General features: G+C 54.1%; 1 protein-coding gene across 1 annotated transcript in view; it reads left to right on the top strand.

The window, feature by feature from the left end:
- CCDC157 (coiled-coil domain containing 157) overlaps window positions 1-18,481 on the top strand; it is a 19,768-nt gene extending 1,287 nt beyond the window's left edge. The window contains exons 2-12 of the mRNA XM_025398275.1: window positions 5,040-5,191; window positions 9,301-9,605; window positions 11,170-11,341; window positions 12,031-12,652; window positions 13,345-13,422; window positions 13,769-13,959; window positions 15,260-15,427; window positions 15,588-15,762; window positions 17,124-17,308; window positions 17,905-17,993; window positions 18,079-18,481. Coding sequence (XP_025254060.1) covers window positions 9,358-9,605; window positions 11,170-11,341; window positions 12,031-12,652; window positions 13,345-13,422; window positions 13,769-13,959; window positions 15,260-15,427; window positions 15,588-15,762; window positions 17,124-17,308; window positions 17,905-17,993; window positions 18,079-18,400 — 2,250 coding nt within the window. The 5' untranslated portion in view covers window positions 5,040-5,191; window positions 9,301-9,357 and the 3' untranslated portion in view covers window positions 18,401-18,481. The remainder of the gene's footprint in view (window positions 1-5,039; window positions 5,192-9,300; window positions 9,606-11,169; window positions 11,342-12,030; window positions 12,653-13,344; window positions 13,423-13,768; window positions 13,960-15,259; window positions 15,428-15,587; window positions 15,763-17,123; window positions 17,309-17,904; window positions 17,994-18,078) is intronic.

The raw sequence follows: 18,481 nt of genomic DNA, 5'->3' as shown, positions 1-18,481 counted from the left end.
CCAGTTTTTTTTTTTTTTTTTTTTTGAGACGGAGTCTCGCGCTGTCGCCCAGGCTGGAGTGCAGTGGCCGGATCTCAGCTCACTGCAAGCTCCGCCTCCCGGGTTCACGCCATTCTCCGGCCTCAGCATCCCGAGTAGCTGGGACTACAGGCGTTGCCACCTCGCCCGGCTATTTTTTGTATTTCTTAGTAGAGACGGGGTTTCACCGTGTTAGCCAGGATGGTCTCGATCTCCTGACCTCGTGATCCGCCCATCTCGGCCTCCCAAAGTGCTGGGATTACAGGCTTGAGCCACCGCGCCCGGCCAACCCGGCCAGTTTTAAAATTTTTTTTGTAGGGACGTGGGAGGACGTCTCCCTATGTTGCCCAGGCTGGTCTCAAACTCATGGAGTCAAGCAATCCTCCCACCTGGCCTCCCAAAGTGCTGGGGTTACACGCATGAGCCATCACTCAGGGCTGCTGCTTTAGGCTTCACCCCTCACTCTCACAGGTGCGCCCCTGCAAGCTATGCAGCTCGCTCCCCAGAGGCCTACCTCGAATCCTGCTGGCTTTCTCTCCCTCTCCTGAGATCCCCCCCTCCTCCCCTCCTCAACTCCGGAAAGCCCGGAGCTGGCTGGGAACCTTGCCTGGCTTTCAGTTTCCTCACCTGTGAAATGAGGGAGTGATAGGAAGGGTTGCTCTCGCAAGTCTTCCCCCTCCCCCGCACACATCGTAGCTGTGTGTCATGGTTGTTATTAATGTAGAATAATGATAGCTAGGATGTATTGGTCATTTACTATGAGCTGGATCCTGTGCCCAACACTTCATGTATTACGTCATTTATTCCTTATAGCACCCTATTTACAAATGAGGACAGTGAAGTTTGGAGTTGGTAGAGTGGGAATGCAAGCTCAAGCCAGTCTTATTCCTCTACTAGTGCAGTTAGTTATTCTTTTGTCCTCAGTCCCTTCAGCGTCCCCAGGGATCCAGGCAATTAACAATCTCATGTTTGAGACTGGCATCTGCCACATAGCTGGTTTTAGAGTTTCCCATGTTTTCGTGGTGGTGACTGAATCTCAGCAGTCACCCTGGCTGGGAAGTAGGCGTCATTTTTACCAGTAGGTTAGGGTACTAGGTCTTAGAGAAGGCGCTGGAATGTTGAACGGAAGTGTAGGAAAGGCTCCTGCTCTTCTCTGGGAGTCAAAAGTCCGCCTTGAGCCCCAGGAAATTGAGGAGAGGCAGAGATAGCTGCTGCTCCTTCCTAAGGGTTCAATTAGTGCAGTCACCTATGTGTTCCTGGGTACAGTGCAGGGCTGGCAGCCTCAGACTGAGGGTTCCACTCAAGAGTGAGGAATTACAGAGAGCTCATGTCAAGTGCTTTTTCACTTGACATGCATGTAAGTACTTCTTTTTTTTCTTTCTTTCTTTTTTTTTTTTTTTTGAGACGGAGTCTTGCTCTGTCGCCCAGGCTGGAGTGCTGGAGTGCAGTGGCACAATCTCGGCTCACTGCAAGCTCCGCCTCCTGGGTTCACGCCATTCTCCTGCCTCAGCCTCCCGAGTAGCTGGGACTACAGGCGCCTGCCACTATGCCCGGCTAATTTTTTGTATTTTTTAGTAGAGACGGGGTTTCACTGTGTTAGCCAGGATGGTCTCGATCTCCTGACCTCATGATCCACCCGCCTTGGCCTCCCAGAGTGCTGGGATTACAGGCGTGAGCCACCACACCCGGCCGCACGTAAGTACTTCTTTTTTTTTTTTTTTTGAGACGGAGTCTTGCTCTGTTACCCAGGCTGGAGTGCAGTGGCCGGATCTCAGCTCACTGCAAGCTCCGCCTCCCAGGTTCACGCCATTCTCCGGCCTCAGCCTCCCGAGTAGCTGGGACTACAGGCGCCCGCCACCTCGCCCGGCTAGTTTTTTTGTATTTCTTAGTAGACAGGGTTTCACCGTGTTAGCCAGGATGGTCTCAATCTCCTGACCTCGTGATCCGCCCGTCTCGGCCTCCCAAAGTGCTGGGATTACAGGCTTGAGCCACCGCGCCCGGCCTACGTAAGTACTTCTTAAACCATGCTTGTATCTGCATGACTTGAATTTTCAGAAGAAGCAACATAAGGTCATCTTGGATTTTCCTGAACTTGGGCATTTGCTGCTGCTTAACTGAACCAGGATCTAGTGGGAGTTGATATCCAAAATTGCCCCATAGGGCAGCTGTAGTTATTTGAAGATGAACAGATCAGTGTTTCCTGGTGCCTTCACAAGCACACTTATGAATTCCAGGTGCTTTGCCACCTGAATACACTTCCTCCCAGGTTGGGACTTCTTGATTGCTTTATTTCCTTCATGCTCTTTTCAGGAAGGAAACCCAGAATACTTCCATGTGTTATTTTGCCTTTGTTTCTGCCTCCCTCCTTGGAGACATAAAATCTCTTGGGCAGCAGTAGTTCATGAGAGGCAGCTGCCAAGACAACAGGAGTGTGGGATGTGGGCATGTGTATTGTGAATGTCATGGGGCAGACACGTATCACTTGGGTGATATCCCATGGGTGAAACTGGCACACACAAGCTTACCCCTTGCAGAGACCCTCAGATATAGTTGGTAGTTCCTGGAGGACAGGGCTCCGTGTGTCCTGATGTGTTCCTGGTCTTGCCATAGTGCCTGGCATGGAATAAATACTCAGTCCTCATTTACGGAATGCACACACAGCATCCGACCCTCTGCACCATCCAGTACAGTACCTACCAGCCGATACGGCTTTTGAACATTTGAAATGATTTATGGTTCAAATGGCTATGTGTTGTCAAACAGGCATTAGATTTTGAGACTTAATACCATAAAAATGTTAAAAATCTTAATAATTTTATATTGGTATGTTGAAATGGTAATGTTTTGGGTATATTGGGTTAAATAAAATATGCTATTAAAATTGACTTTTTTTACTCTTTTTAATGTGTAGGGGAGAAAAAGTAATATCTTTTCCTCACTCATTGCAAGTTTAATAAAAGACAGATTAAAGTGGCTCACACCTATAATCCCAGCATTTTGAGAGGACAAGGCCAGAGGCCAAGAAGCCAGGACCAGCCTGGGCAACATAGTAAGTCTCTGTCTTTACAAAAAATAAAAAAATTAACCAGGTGTGGTGGCACCCACCTGTAGTCCTACCTACTCAGGAGGCTGAGGTGGGAGGATCACTTGGGCCCAGGAGTTCGAGGTTACAGTAAGCTATGATAGCACGACTGTACTCCAGCCTGAGCGACAGAGTGAGACCCTGTCTCTAAAAAATAAATAAATGAAGTAAAATTTTAAAAACAGATTAACAAGAGAAAAGCATACAAATGTATTTTATAAAAGTTTTCCCTGACGTGGAAACCTTCAGAAATGAAAACCCAAAGAAACAAGGAGATCTGTTTTTATGGACAGTGTGCAGAATTATGATTGGTGGACCAAAAGGTATGATCTAGAGGGGCACGGTAGTTCACACCTGTAAACACAGCACTTTGGGAGGCCAAGGAGGGTGGATCACCGGAGGTCAGGAGTTGGAGACCAGCCTGACCAATATGGTGAAACACCGTCTCTACTAAAAATACAAAAAGTGGCCGGGTGCGGTGGCTCACACCTGTAATCCCAGCATTTTGGGAGGCTGAGGCAGGCGGATCATGAGGTCAGGAGTTTGAGACTAGCCTGGCCAACGTAGTGAAACCCCATCTCTACTAAAAATACAAAAATTTGCCAGCTGTGGTGGCACGTGCCTGTAGTCCCAGCTACTCAGGAGGCTGAGGCAGGAGAATCACTTGAACCCAGGAGGTGGAGGTTGTGGTGAGCCAAGATCACGCCACTGTACTCCAGCCTGGGCAACAGAGCGAGACTCTGTTTCAAAAAAATAATAATAAAAAATAATGAAAGGCTGGGCATGGTGGCTCACGCCTAATCCCAGCACTTTGGGAGGCCAAGGTGGGTGGATTACGAGGTCGGGAGTTCAAGACCAACCTGGCCAACATGGTGAAACCCCATCTCTACTAAAAATACAAAATTTAGCCAGGCGTGGTGGCACACCCCTGTAATCCCAGCTACTTGGAAGGCTGAGGCAGGAGAACTGCTTGAGCCCAGGAGGCAGAGGTTGTAGTGAGCCAAGATCATGCCACTGCACTCCAGCCTGGCCGACAAAGCGAGACTCTGTCTCAAAATAATAATAATACAAAAATTAGCCGGGCATGGTGGCGTGCACCTGTAGTCCCAGTTATTCAGGAGGCTGAGACAGGAGAATTGCTTGAACCCAAGAGGCGGAGGTTGTGGTGAGCTGAGATTGCGCCACTGCACTCCAGCCTGGGTGACAGAGCAAGACTCCATCTTAAAAAAAAAAAAAAGTATGATCTAATAGTAATAAATGAGGGAGGGCGTGGATTTAGCAAGGCCTGTTTGCTCAGATTCTTCTTGGTGTTCCTGTGTGACATTTCTCCCCATCTGGGTATAGGGCAGGACACCTGTCACATGAGGGTCTTCAGGGGAGAAGGAGGGGAGAGGTCACAGACTGACCTTCCTGGCGGCCTGCTTCAGAGAAGAAGGATGAGGGGAAGATGAGAGTGGCCATCCTGCTTCTGCAGTTTTTTGCATTTCTAAGGTGCCATATCTTGGGGTAGCATTTCCTGTACCCCATCAGTGGCTAGTAGAAAAACCTAAAATCCCATGTGTGGCTTGTATTATATTTCTTTTAGACACTGCTGCTCTAGAAGTAGCATGGCCTGAGGACAGAGCAGAGATGGTGGACTCAGAATCTCAGCTTCTTGAGAGACCTCGGGCAAGCTCCCTAACTTTTCAGAGCCTTAGTTTCCTCCTCTGTAGAAATGAGGCAGATTCAGGGAAGTGGCACACAGTAGTTCTTCAGTCGAACCAGCACTATTGAAGAGTGCCCTCTGCTCAGGCTGGAGGCAGGCAGCCCACCTGCCCCTTCTCTCACCTCCTTCCTCCAGCCTGGAACCCCTTCTCCTTCCTGGATAGCCTTCCACCCTGCTCCCAGAAAGCCCTGCCTGACTGTGCTTTCACTCACTGTCCCTGTCATCCCTTCCCAGGGTCTGAAGAGCTACTCAGGGCCAACCCTGCATTGGAGACAGGAAGCCGGGCACGTGGATGAGCCTCTGACCCAGAGCCCTGGAGCCCACAGGCTCATCTGAGAACTAGACACTCAGTCACTCCAGCTCCACGGGCAGGCACCTGCACAGAGGTAAGGAGAGGGCCCCGTCCTCTGGGAGGTTGAAAAGTCCACCACCCTTCCCCTGAGTGCCTCTGAGCTTCCCAGCACCTGTGGGCACAGGCTGGCCCTGAGTCCTCTCAGCCCAGGTGACCAGGTCATACCACACGCTCACAGGGAGACAGGCTGCCAACCACAAATAACTTCGCAAATAATGATTCCATTCTGGCGGTGGTGTGTGCTGGGAAGAAAAAGAACAGGATGCTCTGAGAATGTGTGACAGGGAACCTCGCCCGACCTGGGGCCCTGGGGAGTTTTCCTGAGGAGAGGATGTTTGGCGGGGGGGCCTGAGGGAGGTGTCTTATCTAGAAGAAGTTTGGGGAGGGGCGCGTTCTGGGTGGGGAGACACTGAAGCTGGGGCAGGCCACACAGGGCAGGAGCCCCAGGAAGCATTCCAGTCTTGGTGCTTTAGAAAGAGAGGAAAAGGCTCCAAGCAGGGGTAGGTTGCCTTATTAAACAATCACTCTGGTTGCCATGTACAACCAAGAGGGACCAGGTGGTACAGGGCAGAAGAGAAGTGGCTGATCCCTCAGGGAAGCTCTGGCAGTGTCTCGGGAGATGATGGGGTAGGAGCAGTGTCGATGGAGAGAAATGCTGGGTTCCCAGTGTGGTCTGGATGTAGGATCTGCAGCACTGGGTCCTGGGACATGGGGGTAGAGGAAAGAGGGAACTCAGGAAATGCCTAGGCTAGGGCCAAGCCAGGTGCACTCAGTGGGATGTCATTTTCTGAGATGAGGGAGGTTGATGGGGAGGTCAGGTTTGGGAGAACAGTTTTTCAGCCAGGCCTGGACTTGCTGGAGGCAGAAGGGGCCATGGCCTAAATGCTGCCCAAGCAGCCCCTGCTTCAGGGAGGGGCTAGTGCAAGGAGGTACTTCCTGCACTGAGAAATTCACCAAGGACAAGGGGCCCCTGCTGGCAGGTGGAGAGGAGCTGGAGCTCAGCATCCGCATAGCTGCCTGACTCCCAGCAGAATGCTGGATCTGAAACAAGCTGCCAACTCACACCCCAGCCCTGCTGGAGGGTGACAAGCCACAGGAGGGACCCGGGCAGTGTCTCGCTTCTCCACTTTCTGAGTCAAGGGTCACAGAATGTTCAGATCACCACTTTCAGATGTCCACAGGTGGCAGAAGATGGACCAGAAGCATTCTGTGTGGGCCGCAGGGGAACTGGGGAAGAATGGGAGCCAGGCACCCACACAAGACAAGGATGGACTTCACTGTGGTTACTGCTAATAATATTATTCATAATAAAAATAGTTAATATTGGTTGAGAACTTTTACTGGTGCCTTGCATTGGACCAAGCACCTTACTCATGATCCCTTTAACGCCTTCACAACAACCTGGCCTGCTTGGAGACAATGTCCCCATCTTACAACTGGGCCTCGGTGACTTCTCTGAGGCCAGGAAGGGGCAGGACTGGGATTCTCTGCATAAAAACGTAGCAGCAGTCCTAGTGTTCAATGGATCAGTAGGGTGACTAGTTTATACTGATCTATTGTACATTTCAAAATGGCTAGAAGAAAATAAATAGAATGTTTCTCTTTTTTTTTTTTTGTAAGACAGAGTCTCGCCCTGTCACCCAGGCAGGAGGGCAATGGCGCGATCTCGGCTCACTGCAGCCTCCACCTCTGGGTTCAAGCAGTTCTCCTGTCTCATCCTCCCAAGTATCTGGGATTACAGGTACCCGCCATCATGCCCAGCTAATTTTCGTATTGTTGTAGAGATGGGGTTTCACTATGTTGGCCAGGCTTCAACTCCTGACTTCAGGTGATCTGCCTCGACCTCCCAAAGTGCTGGGATTACAGATGTGAGCCATTGTGCCTGGCCTCAAATGTTTCTTAGCATGAAAAAAAGACAGGCTGGGTGTGGTGGTTCTCACCTATAACCCCAGCACTGTGAGAGGCCAAGCCTTTCAGAGAGGACTGCTTGAACCCAGGAGTTTGAGACCAGCCTGGGCAACACAGTGAGATCCCATCTTTACAAAAAAATTTTTAAATTGCCAGTTCAAGATGTTACCCCCCAAAAATAATAAATAATTAGCTAGGTATAGTGGCACATACCTGTAGTCCCAGCTACTTGGAAGGCTGAGGCAGGAGAATCACTTAAGTCCAGGAGGTTGAAACTACAGTGAGCTGTGAGGGCTCCACTGCGCTCCAGCCTGGGTGACAGAGGCCATGTCTCAAAAAACAAAACAAAAGGAAAAAAGGAAAGACAAATTTAAGGTGATGGATATTCAAAGTACACTGATTTGATCTTTACAAATTATATATGTATTAAGTAATTCTGAAACTAGGTACCTTGAAACTATGGACATCTATTATGCCTCAGTAAAAACAAAAATTGTTTTATATATATGATGGGATTGAGTGTGGTGCCTCACGCCTGTAATCCCAGCACTTTTGGAGGCCAAGGTGGGTGAATCACTTGAGGTCAGAAGACCATCCTGGCCAACATGGAGAAACCCTGTCTCTACTAAAACTACAAAAATTAGCCAGGCATGGTGGCGGGCATGTGTAATCCCAGCTACTCGGGAGGTTGAGGCAGGATAATCGCTTGAACCCGGGAGGCAGAGACTGCAGTGAGCTCAGATCACGCCACTGTACTCCAGCCTGGGCGACAGTGCTAGACGCCATCTCAAAAAACAAAAACAGGCCGGGCGCGGTGGCTCAAGCCTGTAATCCCAGCACTTTGGGAGGCCGAGACGGGCGGATCACAAGGTCAGGAGATCGAGACCATCCTGGCTAACACGGCGAAACCCCGTCTCTACTAAAAAAAACACAAAAAATTAGCCGGGCGAGGTGGCGGCGCCTGTGGTCCCAGCTGCTCGGGAGGCTGAGGCAGGAGAATAGCGGGAACCCGGGAGGCGGAGCTTGCAGTGAGCTGAGATCTGGCCACTGCACTCCAGCCTGGGCGACAGAGCAAGACTCCGTCTCAAAAAAAAAAAAAACAAAAAACAAAACAAAACAAAACAAAAACACAAAAACAAAAAACAAAAAACGTACATATATATAATGGGTTCCCTATCACCAGAGTGATGACAATAGGTCTCAATGCAAGTTTTCACATTTTCCTCTCTTGCACTTTAGAAGTCAAGTGCATTTTAAATTTTCTTTGCAATTCTTTTTCTTTTCTCCATTCAATCACTCAGTCATTATTTGCCAGTGAGCATCTACAGTGGGCCAGGTCCCCAGCTGGCCACACTGGGGACACCACAGGGGCTAAGATGGCTTGGAGAGAAGGCCGTTCCAGCAGACAGCAATCAGAGCTGAGATGGGGGAAGCCCAGAGGGAGTATCTAAGCCAGCATGGAGGGTACTTAGGGAAGCCTTCTTGGAGGAGGTGATATCCAGGAACCCTGAAGGATGAGAGGAGTTAGCCATGTGATGGGAATTGGACAGGGAAGCATGATTCTGACAGAGAGGACAGATGGGCGAGGATTTAGAAACAAGTGCCTCGTGTGCATGAGCTGCTACTGGTAGCTCATGGTGGTAGGAGGGAAGACTATGAGGTAGAGGGGAGGTGACTAGAGAGAGGCGAAGCGAGGGATGTGTCCAGAGGTGGCTTTTCTTCCATAGGCCACAGGGAGTACTGAGGCATTGTGGCCAGTATGACATGGTCCAGTAGAGTTTGGTCCAAATCTCTGGAGCGGAAATCTCTGGAGGCCTGCCCTGTGACCCAGCTGGAACCTGCTGCAGTGGTCTAGGCAGGATATGACAGTGGCCTGGTGTGGCCCAACACTTCCCATCACGCTGTAGCTGTAACTCTCAGTTGTGTGTGCCCTGTTCAAGGGTTCACTCTGGGAGGAAAGGATGAGAGGCATGTTCTTGTTCATAGCTGTATCCACCCAGCCTTGAGCAGGGGACCCGACGTATGTAAGTCCTTAGGAAGGACTTGTGGAGTGATGGACTCTGCAGTATGTGCTCAGGGTAGTGGGACTGAGAGGCTGTTGAGGCCACCCAGAACCAGGTCCAAAAGGCCTTGTCACCTGGGGCTGGGAAACAGACTTCTCCCCGGGGTCTGGGGTGAACTTCTGGCCTAGTAGCCCCTGGGCAGATGAGGGTTTCAGGGAGTTTCCTCTAGCAGCAGCCACGTGAATCTGGCTGGCAGGGCTCTTCTGTGCTCACCCCAGGAGCTGTGAGGATGGCGCACCTGCTGGGCAGCCAGGCCTGCATGGACAGCCTGCGCACAGACCTCACCGACCTGCAGGGTGCCATCGTAGACGTCTTCTCCCGCGCCGGGCCTGTGCGCTTCCCCTCCTGGAAGTTCCCTGACCGCATGGCCTGTGACCTCGACATGGTGGCCCTGCTGGAGCACTATGACCATGTTCCGGGTGACCCCGAGTTCACGCAGCTGTCCCATGTTGTGCTGCTGGAGCTGGTCATCGACAGGTGAGGGCCTTGACCAAGCCTGGTCATCTCAGGATGCCGGCACCTGCCCCTGAAACCAGTGGCAGCTACAGAAGCCCCTCCAGAGGCGGGGGTGATGTTGGAACAACAGTCACCATTGAGTACCTGTCGGGGCCACATCAGCTCAGGACTTTCAAAGTAGTCTTACCTTTTATCGTTTGTCTTGTGTTGTGTGCTGTGCTATCCCGTGTTAGGCTCCTAGCCTGTCCACCTCAGGCAGTTGATTTCCACTCCGTTGGTCTCTGTGGCACCACATCTGTGACCACGGTCTCTCAGCTGCTCCCAGCTGCCTCCTCAGGGTTTCTGTGTCGGGGACCCCATAGTTGCTTCTCAGAGTTTCCATCCCGGCCTCTCTTTCCTGTTGTCCTGTGGGTTGTGCTGTTCCCTCTACATATCACAAGGCCAGAGACGGGATGTATTTTTCCAAATCCTGACCCGCTGAGAAGAGCCTCGTGGATTCTCCTGCAGCCCCATCACTTCTAAGCTATCATTAAAGTTAACATGGTTGACCGGGCATGGTGGCTCTTGCCTGTAATCTCAGCACTTTGGGAGGCCACGGCGGGTGCATTACTTGAGGTCAGGAGTTCAAGACCAGCCTGGCCAACATAGTGAAACCGTGTCTCTAGTAAAAATACAAAAATTAGCTGGGTGTGGTGGTGCGTTCCTGTATTTCCAGCTACTCAGGAGGCTGAGGCATGAGAATCACTTAAATCTGGGAGGCAGAGGTTGCAGTGAGCCAAGATCACGGCAATGCACTCCAGCCTTGGTAATGGAGTAAGACTGTTTCTCAAAAAAAAAAGTGAAAATAAAAATAAAGTTAAGATGGTGTGCCAGGCACGGTGGCCGACACTTGTAATCCCAGCATTTTGGGAGGTTAATGGGAGAATCATTTGAGAGTTCAACACCAGCCTAGGCAACATAAGGAGACCCCATCTGTACAAAAATATTTTAAAAATTAGCTGGGTGTGTTGGTGCATGCCTTTTTTTTTTTTTTTTTTTTCCGGAGTTTCGCTCTTCTTGGAGTGCAGTGGTGTGATCTCAGCTCACTGCAACCTCTACCTCCTGGGTTCAAGAGATTCTCCTGCTTCAGCCTCCCAAGTAGCTGGGATTACAGGTACCCACTGCCACGCCCGGCACATCAACCTGTGGCTGTGGGCAGGCTCTTCCCCTTTCTGGGTCTCAGCTCTGTCATCTGTCAGGTGGAGGCTCTGGGCCACTGAATGAATGTAAGGCACCCAGAACTTTTCAAGGACTCAGGATACAACTGAGGCAAGGCCAGGCCTGGCTTCACAGAGCTCCCTGGTCCAGTGGAGAAGAGCCAGGCAGAAGTCCCACCCAGGAGATGCAGAAGAGGCTCCCAAGCTGAGGTTGTGGCCAGGGAGGGCTTCCTGGGTTAGGTTTGAAGCTGGCCCAGCAGAGCATATTCTGAGACTCTCCAAGCCCTTGATGTCTGGGCCAGTTCCGCAGAGCCAGAGCTGCAGTTGTATGGTCTGAGGGTGTGTTGGCACCAGCCTGGGCCCCAGCAACCTGGCATCTCTGCCCACAGGCTCCTGCTGCTGCTTCAAAGCTGCATGAGCTACTTGGAGAACCTTGGCTCCGAGCAGATGATGCCCCCTGCACGGGCTACGGGGCCCTGCATGTCTGTGGGGCTCACGGTGCGGCGCTTCTGGGATAGCCTGCTGAAGCTAGGCACGCTCCACCAGCAGCCACTCCCCCAGGTGGGTCCCAGCCTCTGTCTCCCCACTGTGGTGGCCTTCACAGCTTGCCCCAGCTCTGGCTTCCTAGCCTACTACTGTGTGCACCACCGCCTTCACTGGCTCCCACCACCCTCCCAGTCAAGCCCCACACAGTGTGGCGGTTAAGAACACAGGCCTTGGGGGTCATGCCTTGCTCCCTGGCTCTAACATCCCTGTGGGACTTTGGAAAAATCTTGCCTACTCCAAACCTCAGTTTCTTCATCTGTACAATGGAGATCATGTGAGCCCCGTTTGTTATGGGCTATCCCATAATCTACACAACCACCCGCTGGGGAAGGACCACTGTCACCGTGATGGGGAGGAAACCAAAACTGAGAGTGGTTATGGTGACACAAGAGCAGGCATGTCCACTGATCAAGAGCCCAGTAACCAGCAGCTGTGATGTCACCATCACTCAACACCATGCGTACAATCAGATCAAGGCTGGAGCTCGGGGTGTGGGCCGCAGAGAGGAGACCTGGGTGTGGTAACTTGAGTCAGAGTAAAAAAGGGAGAAAGTTCTCTCTTATTCACGTCGGTGTCAGAGAACATCTGAGGGTCTGCGTGTCAGGCAAGGCTGTCACACTGTCACAGAACATCCCCAGAGAACCAGTCACCTCCCTCTCTACTTTCTCCCTCACCTGCTTTCCCTTGTCTTTTTCTGAACACAGAAAGGGGCAAACCAAAGAGAGACTCCCACCTCCAAGCCCACCAAGGGCGAGCCAGCCAGGAGCCCTGAATGTCTGCCTGCCAAGTTCATCAAGCCCTCCTCCCCAGTGCCAGGCTTGCCCCAGACCTGCCAAGAGCCAGAGAGCATCCCTGTCAAAGCCTCCCTGCAGTTCCCAGCCACGACCTCCAGGAACACCAGGAGTGTCTACTCCCAGACCATTGAGACGGCCCTGGTGCCCTGTGACGCATGCGCCAGCGTCCAGGGAAGCCTGCAGAAGGTGGGCAAGGCGGTCATCAGCCTGTGTCAGAGCCAGAACTTGCCTTCATCCTTAGGCCAGTTCCAGCAACTGGTACAGGACAGCATGGGGCTCAGGCCACTGCCGGCTGCTACAGTGGGCCGCTGGGCAGCAGAGCAAAGGAAAGACCTGAAGCGCCTCAGTAAGCACGTGGAGGCCCTCAGGGCCCAGCTGGAGGAGGCCGAGGGGCAGAAGGATGGCCTGAGGAAGCAGGCGGGCAAGCTGGAGCAGGCGCTGAAACAGGAGCAGGGGGCGCGGCGGCGACAGGCAGAGGAGGATGAGCAGTGCCTGTCCGAGTGGGAGCGTGACAAACAGCAGCTGCTCACAGGTCTGTGCCCCAGAGGCCAGACACCTGGTGCCAGGGTCTCTGCCACAGCCTTTGCATGGATGTTTGTGAGACAGGACTTCCAGGGCAAGTGGTTTGTGTGGAAGAACCCAGGCTGGGACACAGGCAAGAGGCAGGGAAGGGAGGGCAGCAAGGAAGGGTGTGTTCGTCCGGTGGTGACACTGTGATCGCAGTCCCGCTGGGGCTGGGAACTGGGCTAGGACACTTGCCCAGACTCATCTCTCAGTCAGGGAGGGAGCCGAGGTATGTATCCACTTGCGCTGTCAGTCATTGAGGGCTACTTCCAGAGAGTTATTCCCCTGGCACTTCCAGCCAAGCAGAGCAGCCTCTCTGGTTTTGGCAAAAGCCATTGGAGACGTAGTTCCTGGCACCAGAAGTTGGTCAGTGCTCACTGACGGGAGGCCGGAGGGATTTGCCCTTTCTGAGCCTCACAGTTGCCTCCATGGACGACATCAAGGCCCAGAGAGGTGTAGACACATGGCAGCCAGCACATGAGAAGCAGGGTGGACAAGGGCCCAGCCGCCTCCACCAACCTCCCCAGAGCTCCTCCCATAACCACAGGCGGCCTCTCTGCAGGCAATGGGCTGCCTCCACTCCATGGGGCACACTGGGCATGAAGGCCGCCGGCCAGCTCCATGGGACCCTCTGAAGGGCCTCTTTCTTGGCTGCCATAGAAACAAGTGACCTAAAGACAAAGATGGCCACCCTGGAGAGAGAACTGAAACAGCAGCAGGAGTCCACGCAGGCTATGGGTAAGGAACCCTGTCATAGGCCCCGATGCCACATCTCAAGCCAGGGGTGTGGCTGGACAAGCATCGTCCATCTCTGTCCCCTGAGCATCCAGAGCGAAGACGAAGGGTACCAGCCACAGGAGGGTGGGCCTGACCAACCACACTGTTGGGCGATGACCAAACTGGGGTGCCGCCTCCTACCCAGAAAGCACCTTCTATTTTCCAAACCCACCTCAGGCAGGGTCTAGAGCCCCATTTTGTTCCTGAGGACTCTGAGGCCCAGAGATGGGATGTGAGCACCTGTCCTGGGTCTGAGGTAGTACAGCGCTCCCCTGTCCTACCATCCCACGTCCACTCAATGCTGCAGAGACAAAGGCCCAGCAGCTGCAGGAGGAAAGCGAGCGCAGGGCGGCAGCAGAGAGGCAGGTGCAGCAGCTGGAGGAGCAGGTGCAGCTGTTGGTGGGTCGGCTGGAGGGCGCTGGCCAGCAGATCTGCTGGGCCAGCACGGAGCTGGATAAGGAGAAAGCCCGTGTTGACAGCATGGTCCGCCACCAGGAGGTGAGGCCGGGGCCCTTGCCAGCCTGGGCACCTGCAATGTAGGCTGCAGGGAAAGAGGGCTCCACTGTCAGGGAATGGGGGCTCATCTGTATTGGGTACCTGCTCCCTGAGATACCTCCAGGTGTGGGGGTTGACTCACCTTTACAGAGAGTCTGCCCTGAGCCGGGCACTGGGGGAACAGTGATCCAGGGACAGATACTGCCCAGTGAGGCCTCAGTCTGGAGGAGTGCCCTACAAGCAAAGATGAACAGGTGTGCCACACTCTCCTGCCAGATGGCTAAGGGGTGCAGGGAGGGATGGCCACATCTGCCATGGGAATCCAGAATGGCTTCTAGGAGGAGGTGGCCTTTGAGCTGGATGCCTGTGACAGGCAATTAGCCCATCAGCCAGGGGAAGGATAGGGTGGGCAGAGGGTGAGCCAGGGCCCACAGCTGTGCTCTGGGCAATGGAGCCTCACAGGAATCCTCAGAAGTGTGGTTGAGGGAGTAGGTGATGTGTTGCCCAGTGAAAGGGGCAGGTCTGGGGGCTGTCCTGGCTGGGTCCACCCTCAAAAGCTCAGCAAGGAGCCAGGAGTTCAGTTGAGAGTTCCCAGGGTCAGACATGGGCCCAGGGTAGGGGAAGCCTTTCTACCCCAAGTGGGTGCTGTTCTCTGCCTTGTAAACTGTCACAGCCACCATGTATCAGGTGTCTGCTGTGACCCAGGCTTCAGGAGCCACAGACTCTGATGCTTACTCCTCGCTACAGCAACAGGAGGTAGATACTATTGTCACCCCCATTTTACGAATGAGGAAACTGAGCCTTATTGAGGTTAAGGAAGTTGCCCAAGGCCACATAGCTAGTGAGAGATGGAGCCAGGACTCTGAGCAGTCTAGCATTAGTTCTTCCTGCTTTCCATTCAGTGGGTGTTAGGAAATGTGGGCTTCAGTGACATGGGATGATGTGACACTGGAGACCCAAGGAGAAGAAAAACTTAGTTCCCAGAATTCCTCTCCAAGTGCGGTCTCCGTGTGACTGGAAGGAAGTGGGGGTGAGACCCCCAGAGTCAGCCAACAACGTTCCAAGGGCCAGGGTCTTCAAGCTGGGGTCCTGCCCTTGAGCAGGTCTGGTGTGCATCTGCCTGCTGCCAGCTTCCCCCAACCCCTGCCCTTCCATGTGTGTGACCAACGTTCCCTAGACACAGACACACGCCCCAGGGGGGTAGCAGCGGGGGGGTAGTAGATGCTATAGCCTTCTTAGTTCCACATGGCTGGGCCTAGCCCTGTGGGTCTCACAGCCTCCCTGCTTGTCTGTTCCTGCTTAGTCTCTGCAGGCCAAGCAGCGAGCCCTGCTAAAGCAGCTGGACAGCCTGGACCAGGAACGTGAGGAGCTGCGGGGCAGCCTGGATGAGGCTGAGGCCCAGCGGGCCCACGTGGAGGAGCAGCTGCAGAGCGAGCGGGAGCAGGGGCAATGCCAGCTCAGGGCCCAGCAGGTGAGAGTGGGGGTCTTCCTTTTTGCTAGAGAAGTCTCTGGCCAACTGAGTGCCTGCAGGCCTGTCCCGTGTCTTGTCTCGGGGTAGGGACGGTGCCCCAGGGGCGCTTAGTGCCATGTGGCTCATTCAGGAGCCAGGCCTGAGCCTCCCCCTGCCCCAGGAGCTGCTGCAGAGCCTGCAGAGGGAGAAGCAAGGCCTGGAGCAGGCGACTATGGACCTGCGGCTAACCATCCTGGAGCTAGAGCGGGAGCTGGTGGAGCTGAGGGAGCGGGAGCGGCTGCTGGTGGCCTTCCCAGACCTGCACCAGCCCACCGAGACCCAGATCCAGATCCATGGTAGGGGACTGGGGATGGTGCCAAGGGCATGCTGGGGCTCAGGGCCGGCAGCTGAGGGCTCATGTGGCCAGGACACTGGGGACTGCAATTCCCTAGCGTGCAGCAATGGTGGAAAGCCGGGCGGCCAGCAGCGCAGCCCCTGTGGACCCACCACAGCACGCAAGCGCTTCATGCCTCATCCACTCTGCATAGAGAGGGATGTGAAAGCCCAACGGTGATGTGACTGCCTCTAGCCACAGCAGCCAAACCCAGACACAGGTCTGGTTGTCCCCACAGACCATGCTTTTTACCACATCACATGCTAATTCTTGCTTGACTTCTCTGTGTCCCCCTTCTTGGTTCTTGGAATGGGTCCCCAAACCACACCATGGGACTAGTCCCAAGGACACAGCCCTCAGCTGCCCACTGTCCTGGACCCCATGGCACAGGAGTGCTAGGTACCCGTCTTGGCACAGGATTGGATATCAGGTGACCTGGATTCTCCCAGCCTCTCCAGACCCCTAAAGCGCTGGGGCAAATCCATTTGCAGAGCTGGCAGGAAGATCTGCAGTTAGCTGCTCGTGAGACATCATCCAGGCCCTTCTGTCCCCTTCTCAACCACCCTGTGAGGCAGGTCATAGCCCCTTTTTACAAAGCAGGAAACTGAACCAGAAGGGGCAGCAATTCCCCCAGGCTCATGGAGCCAGAAGGAAGCATCCATCACAAAAGCAGGGGAAGCGCAGCCTTGCCATTCCCACGCTTGAGCTGGCCGGGTGACCTTGGACAGCTCACTTTGGCTCTAGCCTGTCCAAAACAGGGGGCCTTGTCAGAGAGATTCACTCTCCTCTCCTGCTTATTTGCTAAGTCTTTTTTTTTTTTTTTTTTGAGATGGAGTCTCTGTCGCCAGGCTGGAGTGCAGTGGCGCAATCTCAGCTCACTGCAACCTCCGCCTCCTGGGTTCAAGTGATTCTCCTGCCTCAGCCTCCTGTGTAGCTGGGACTACAGGCGCCTGCCACCACACCCCAGCTAATGTTTGTATTTTTTAGTAGAAACGGGCGTTCACCATGTTGGCCAGGATGGTCTCGATCTCTTGACCTCGTGATCCACCCACCTCGGCCTCCCAAAATGCTGGGATAACAGGCATGAGCCACCGCGCCCGGCCTTGCTAAGTCTTTTGAGAGCCCTAGGTCCCACCCAGCTCTCAGATTTTATAATATGGTCATCTTCCCAGCAGGTGAGGGGAGAGGGAAGGGGGAATAAGGCCTCTGGAGAAGGAAGATGAGCTGGGAGGCCTGGTGCACTACACAGCTCCCTTGCGCCTGCCGGGCCACCCACCCAAGCTGGTGTGCCTCCCTTCTAAGGTCCTGTCCCATTGGGCACAGGAGGCAGATCCAGCAGCGTGGAATCCCAGATAACATGTCCCACAGACTCTGGCAACGTCACAGATCACATGGAGAGGCAAGTGCAGGCCAACGACATCCGCATCCAGGTCCTACAGGAGGAGAACGGGCGGCTCCAATCAATGCTGTCCAAAATCCGGGAAGTGGCCCAGCAGGGTGGCCTCAAGGTGGGCCTGAGAGGGCGGGCCCTTGGAGACCAGGAGGAAGCCTCTGCCCAGCAGAGGTCTTCAGACTCTGCCCGGGGAACTTGTGGAGAGCCCACCTCATCACATGAGGCCTTAGGCTGTGCTTTTGTGAAACATTTTTCACATTTCCAGAAGGCGTGAGGATGTTACGGATCCAGTGCCTTCCAGTCCCATATCCCCTCTATAGCCATTCATGCCTTCAGGTGCAACAAGAAGCCTTGTCAGGGGTTGGGCGTGGCAGCTCATGCCTGTAATCCCAACAATTTGAGAGGCAGGCAGATCACTCGAACCCAGGAGTTTGAGACCAGCCTGGATGATATGAGACCCTGTTTCTACAAAAAAAAAAAAAAAAAAAAAAAAAAAAGCCATGTCAGAAAGAAACCTCCCCTTAATTGCTGCCTGCCTGAGGCTCTGCAGCTTGTAGGCCCTGGAAGGCTTCCTAGGCCGCGCCCCTAGGTGGAAGGGCCCGTAGATATGCGCCTGGCCCTTCCCTCCCCATCCCTGGCTCCGACACCCTCTCTGTACAGTGGGGAGGGGACTCCTGAACCCTTCTAAGACTGGCTTTTTCTTTTTTGTAGCTGATCCCGCAGGACCGGCTCTGGTCCCCTTCTAGCAAGGGAACCCAGGGAGCAACACAGCCAGTCCAGGCCCAGAGCACATCCCCAGGGTGAGTGAGGCTTTACCGGAGGTGGGGCAGGTGGGTGGAGCATCCCCCGCACTCACAGGGGATCTTGGATCTGGTTTTCCTTCAGGCCCTTGGGCAGACAGCACCTTCCTGGCAGCAAGACGGGCAGGACCCTGCTGGGCCAGCCCTGCACATCCCCACCTCGGCAGCAGCCCTGCGCATCCCCACCTCGGCAGCAGCCCTGCGCATCCCCACCTCGGCAGCAGCCCTGCGCATCCCCACCTCGGCAGCCCTGCAGCCAGCCCAGCAAGTCCTTGCTGGAGGGTGTGACCCACTTGGATACCTGCACCCAGAACCCCATCAAGGCCTTGGTCAGGCTGAGGAAGAGACTGTCACCTGGCCGGGGACAGGCCAGCTCTGCACACCAGCCCCAGGAGCGGCCCATGTAGCCTGTGGCAGTGCTGAAGCTGGATGGCAGGTGGCTGGTAGCCCACCCGCCGTAATAAAGCCCCGGCCATTGGCCCACAGCA

The sequence above is a fragment of the Theropithecus gelada genome, chromosome 10 (assembly GCF_003255815.1).
Source record: "Theropithecus gelada isolate Dixy chromosome 10, Tgel_1.0, whole genome shotgun sequence".
In the NCBI taxonomy this organism is placed as follows: Eukaryota; Metazoa; Chordata; class Mammalia; order Primates; family Cercopithecidae; genus Theropithecus; species Theropithecus gelada.
The sequence above is the reverse complement of the archived record's forward strand: the minus strand, read 5'-3'. Positions and strand labels throughout refer to the sequence as shown.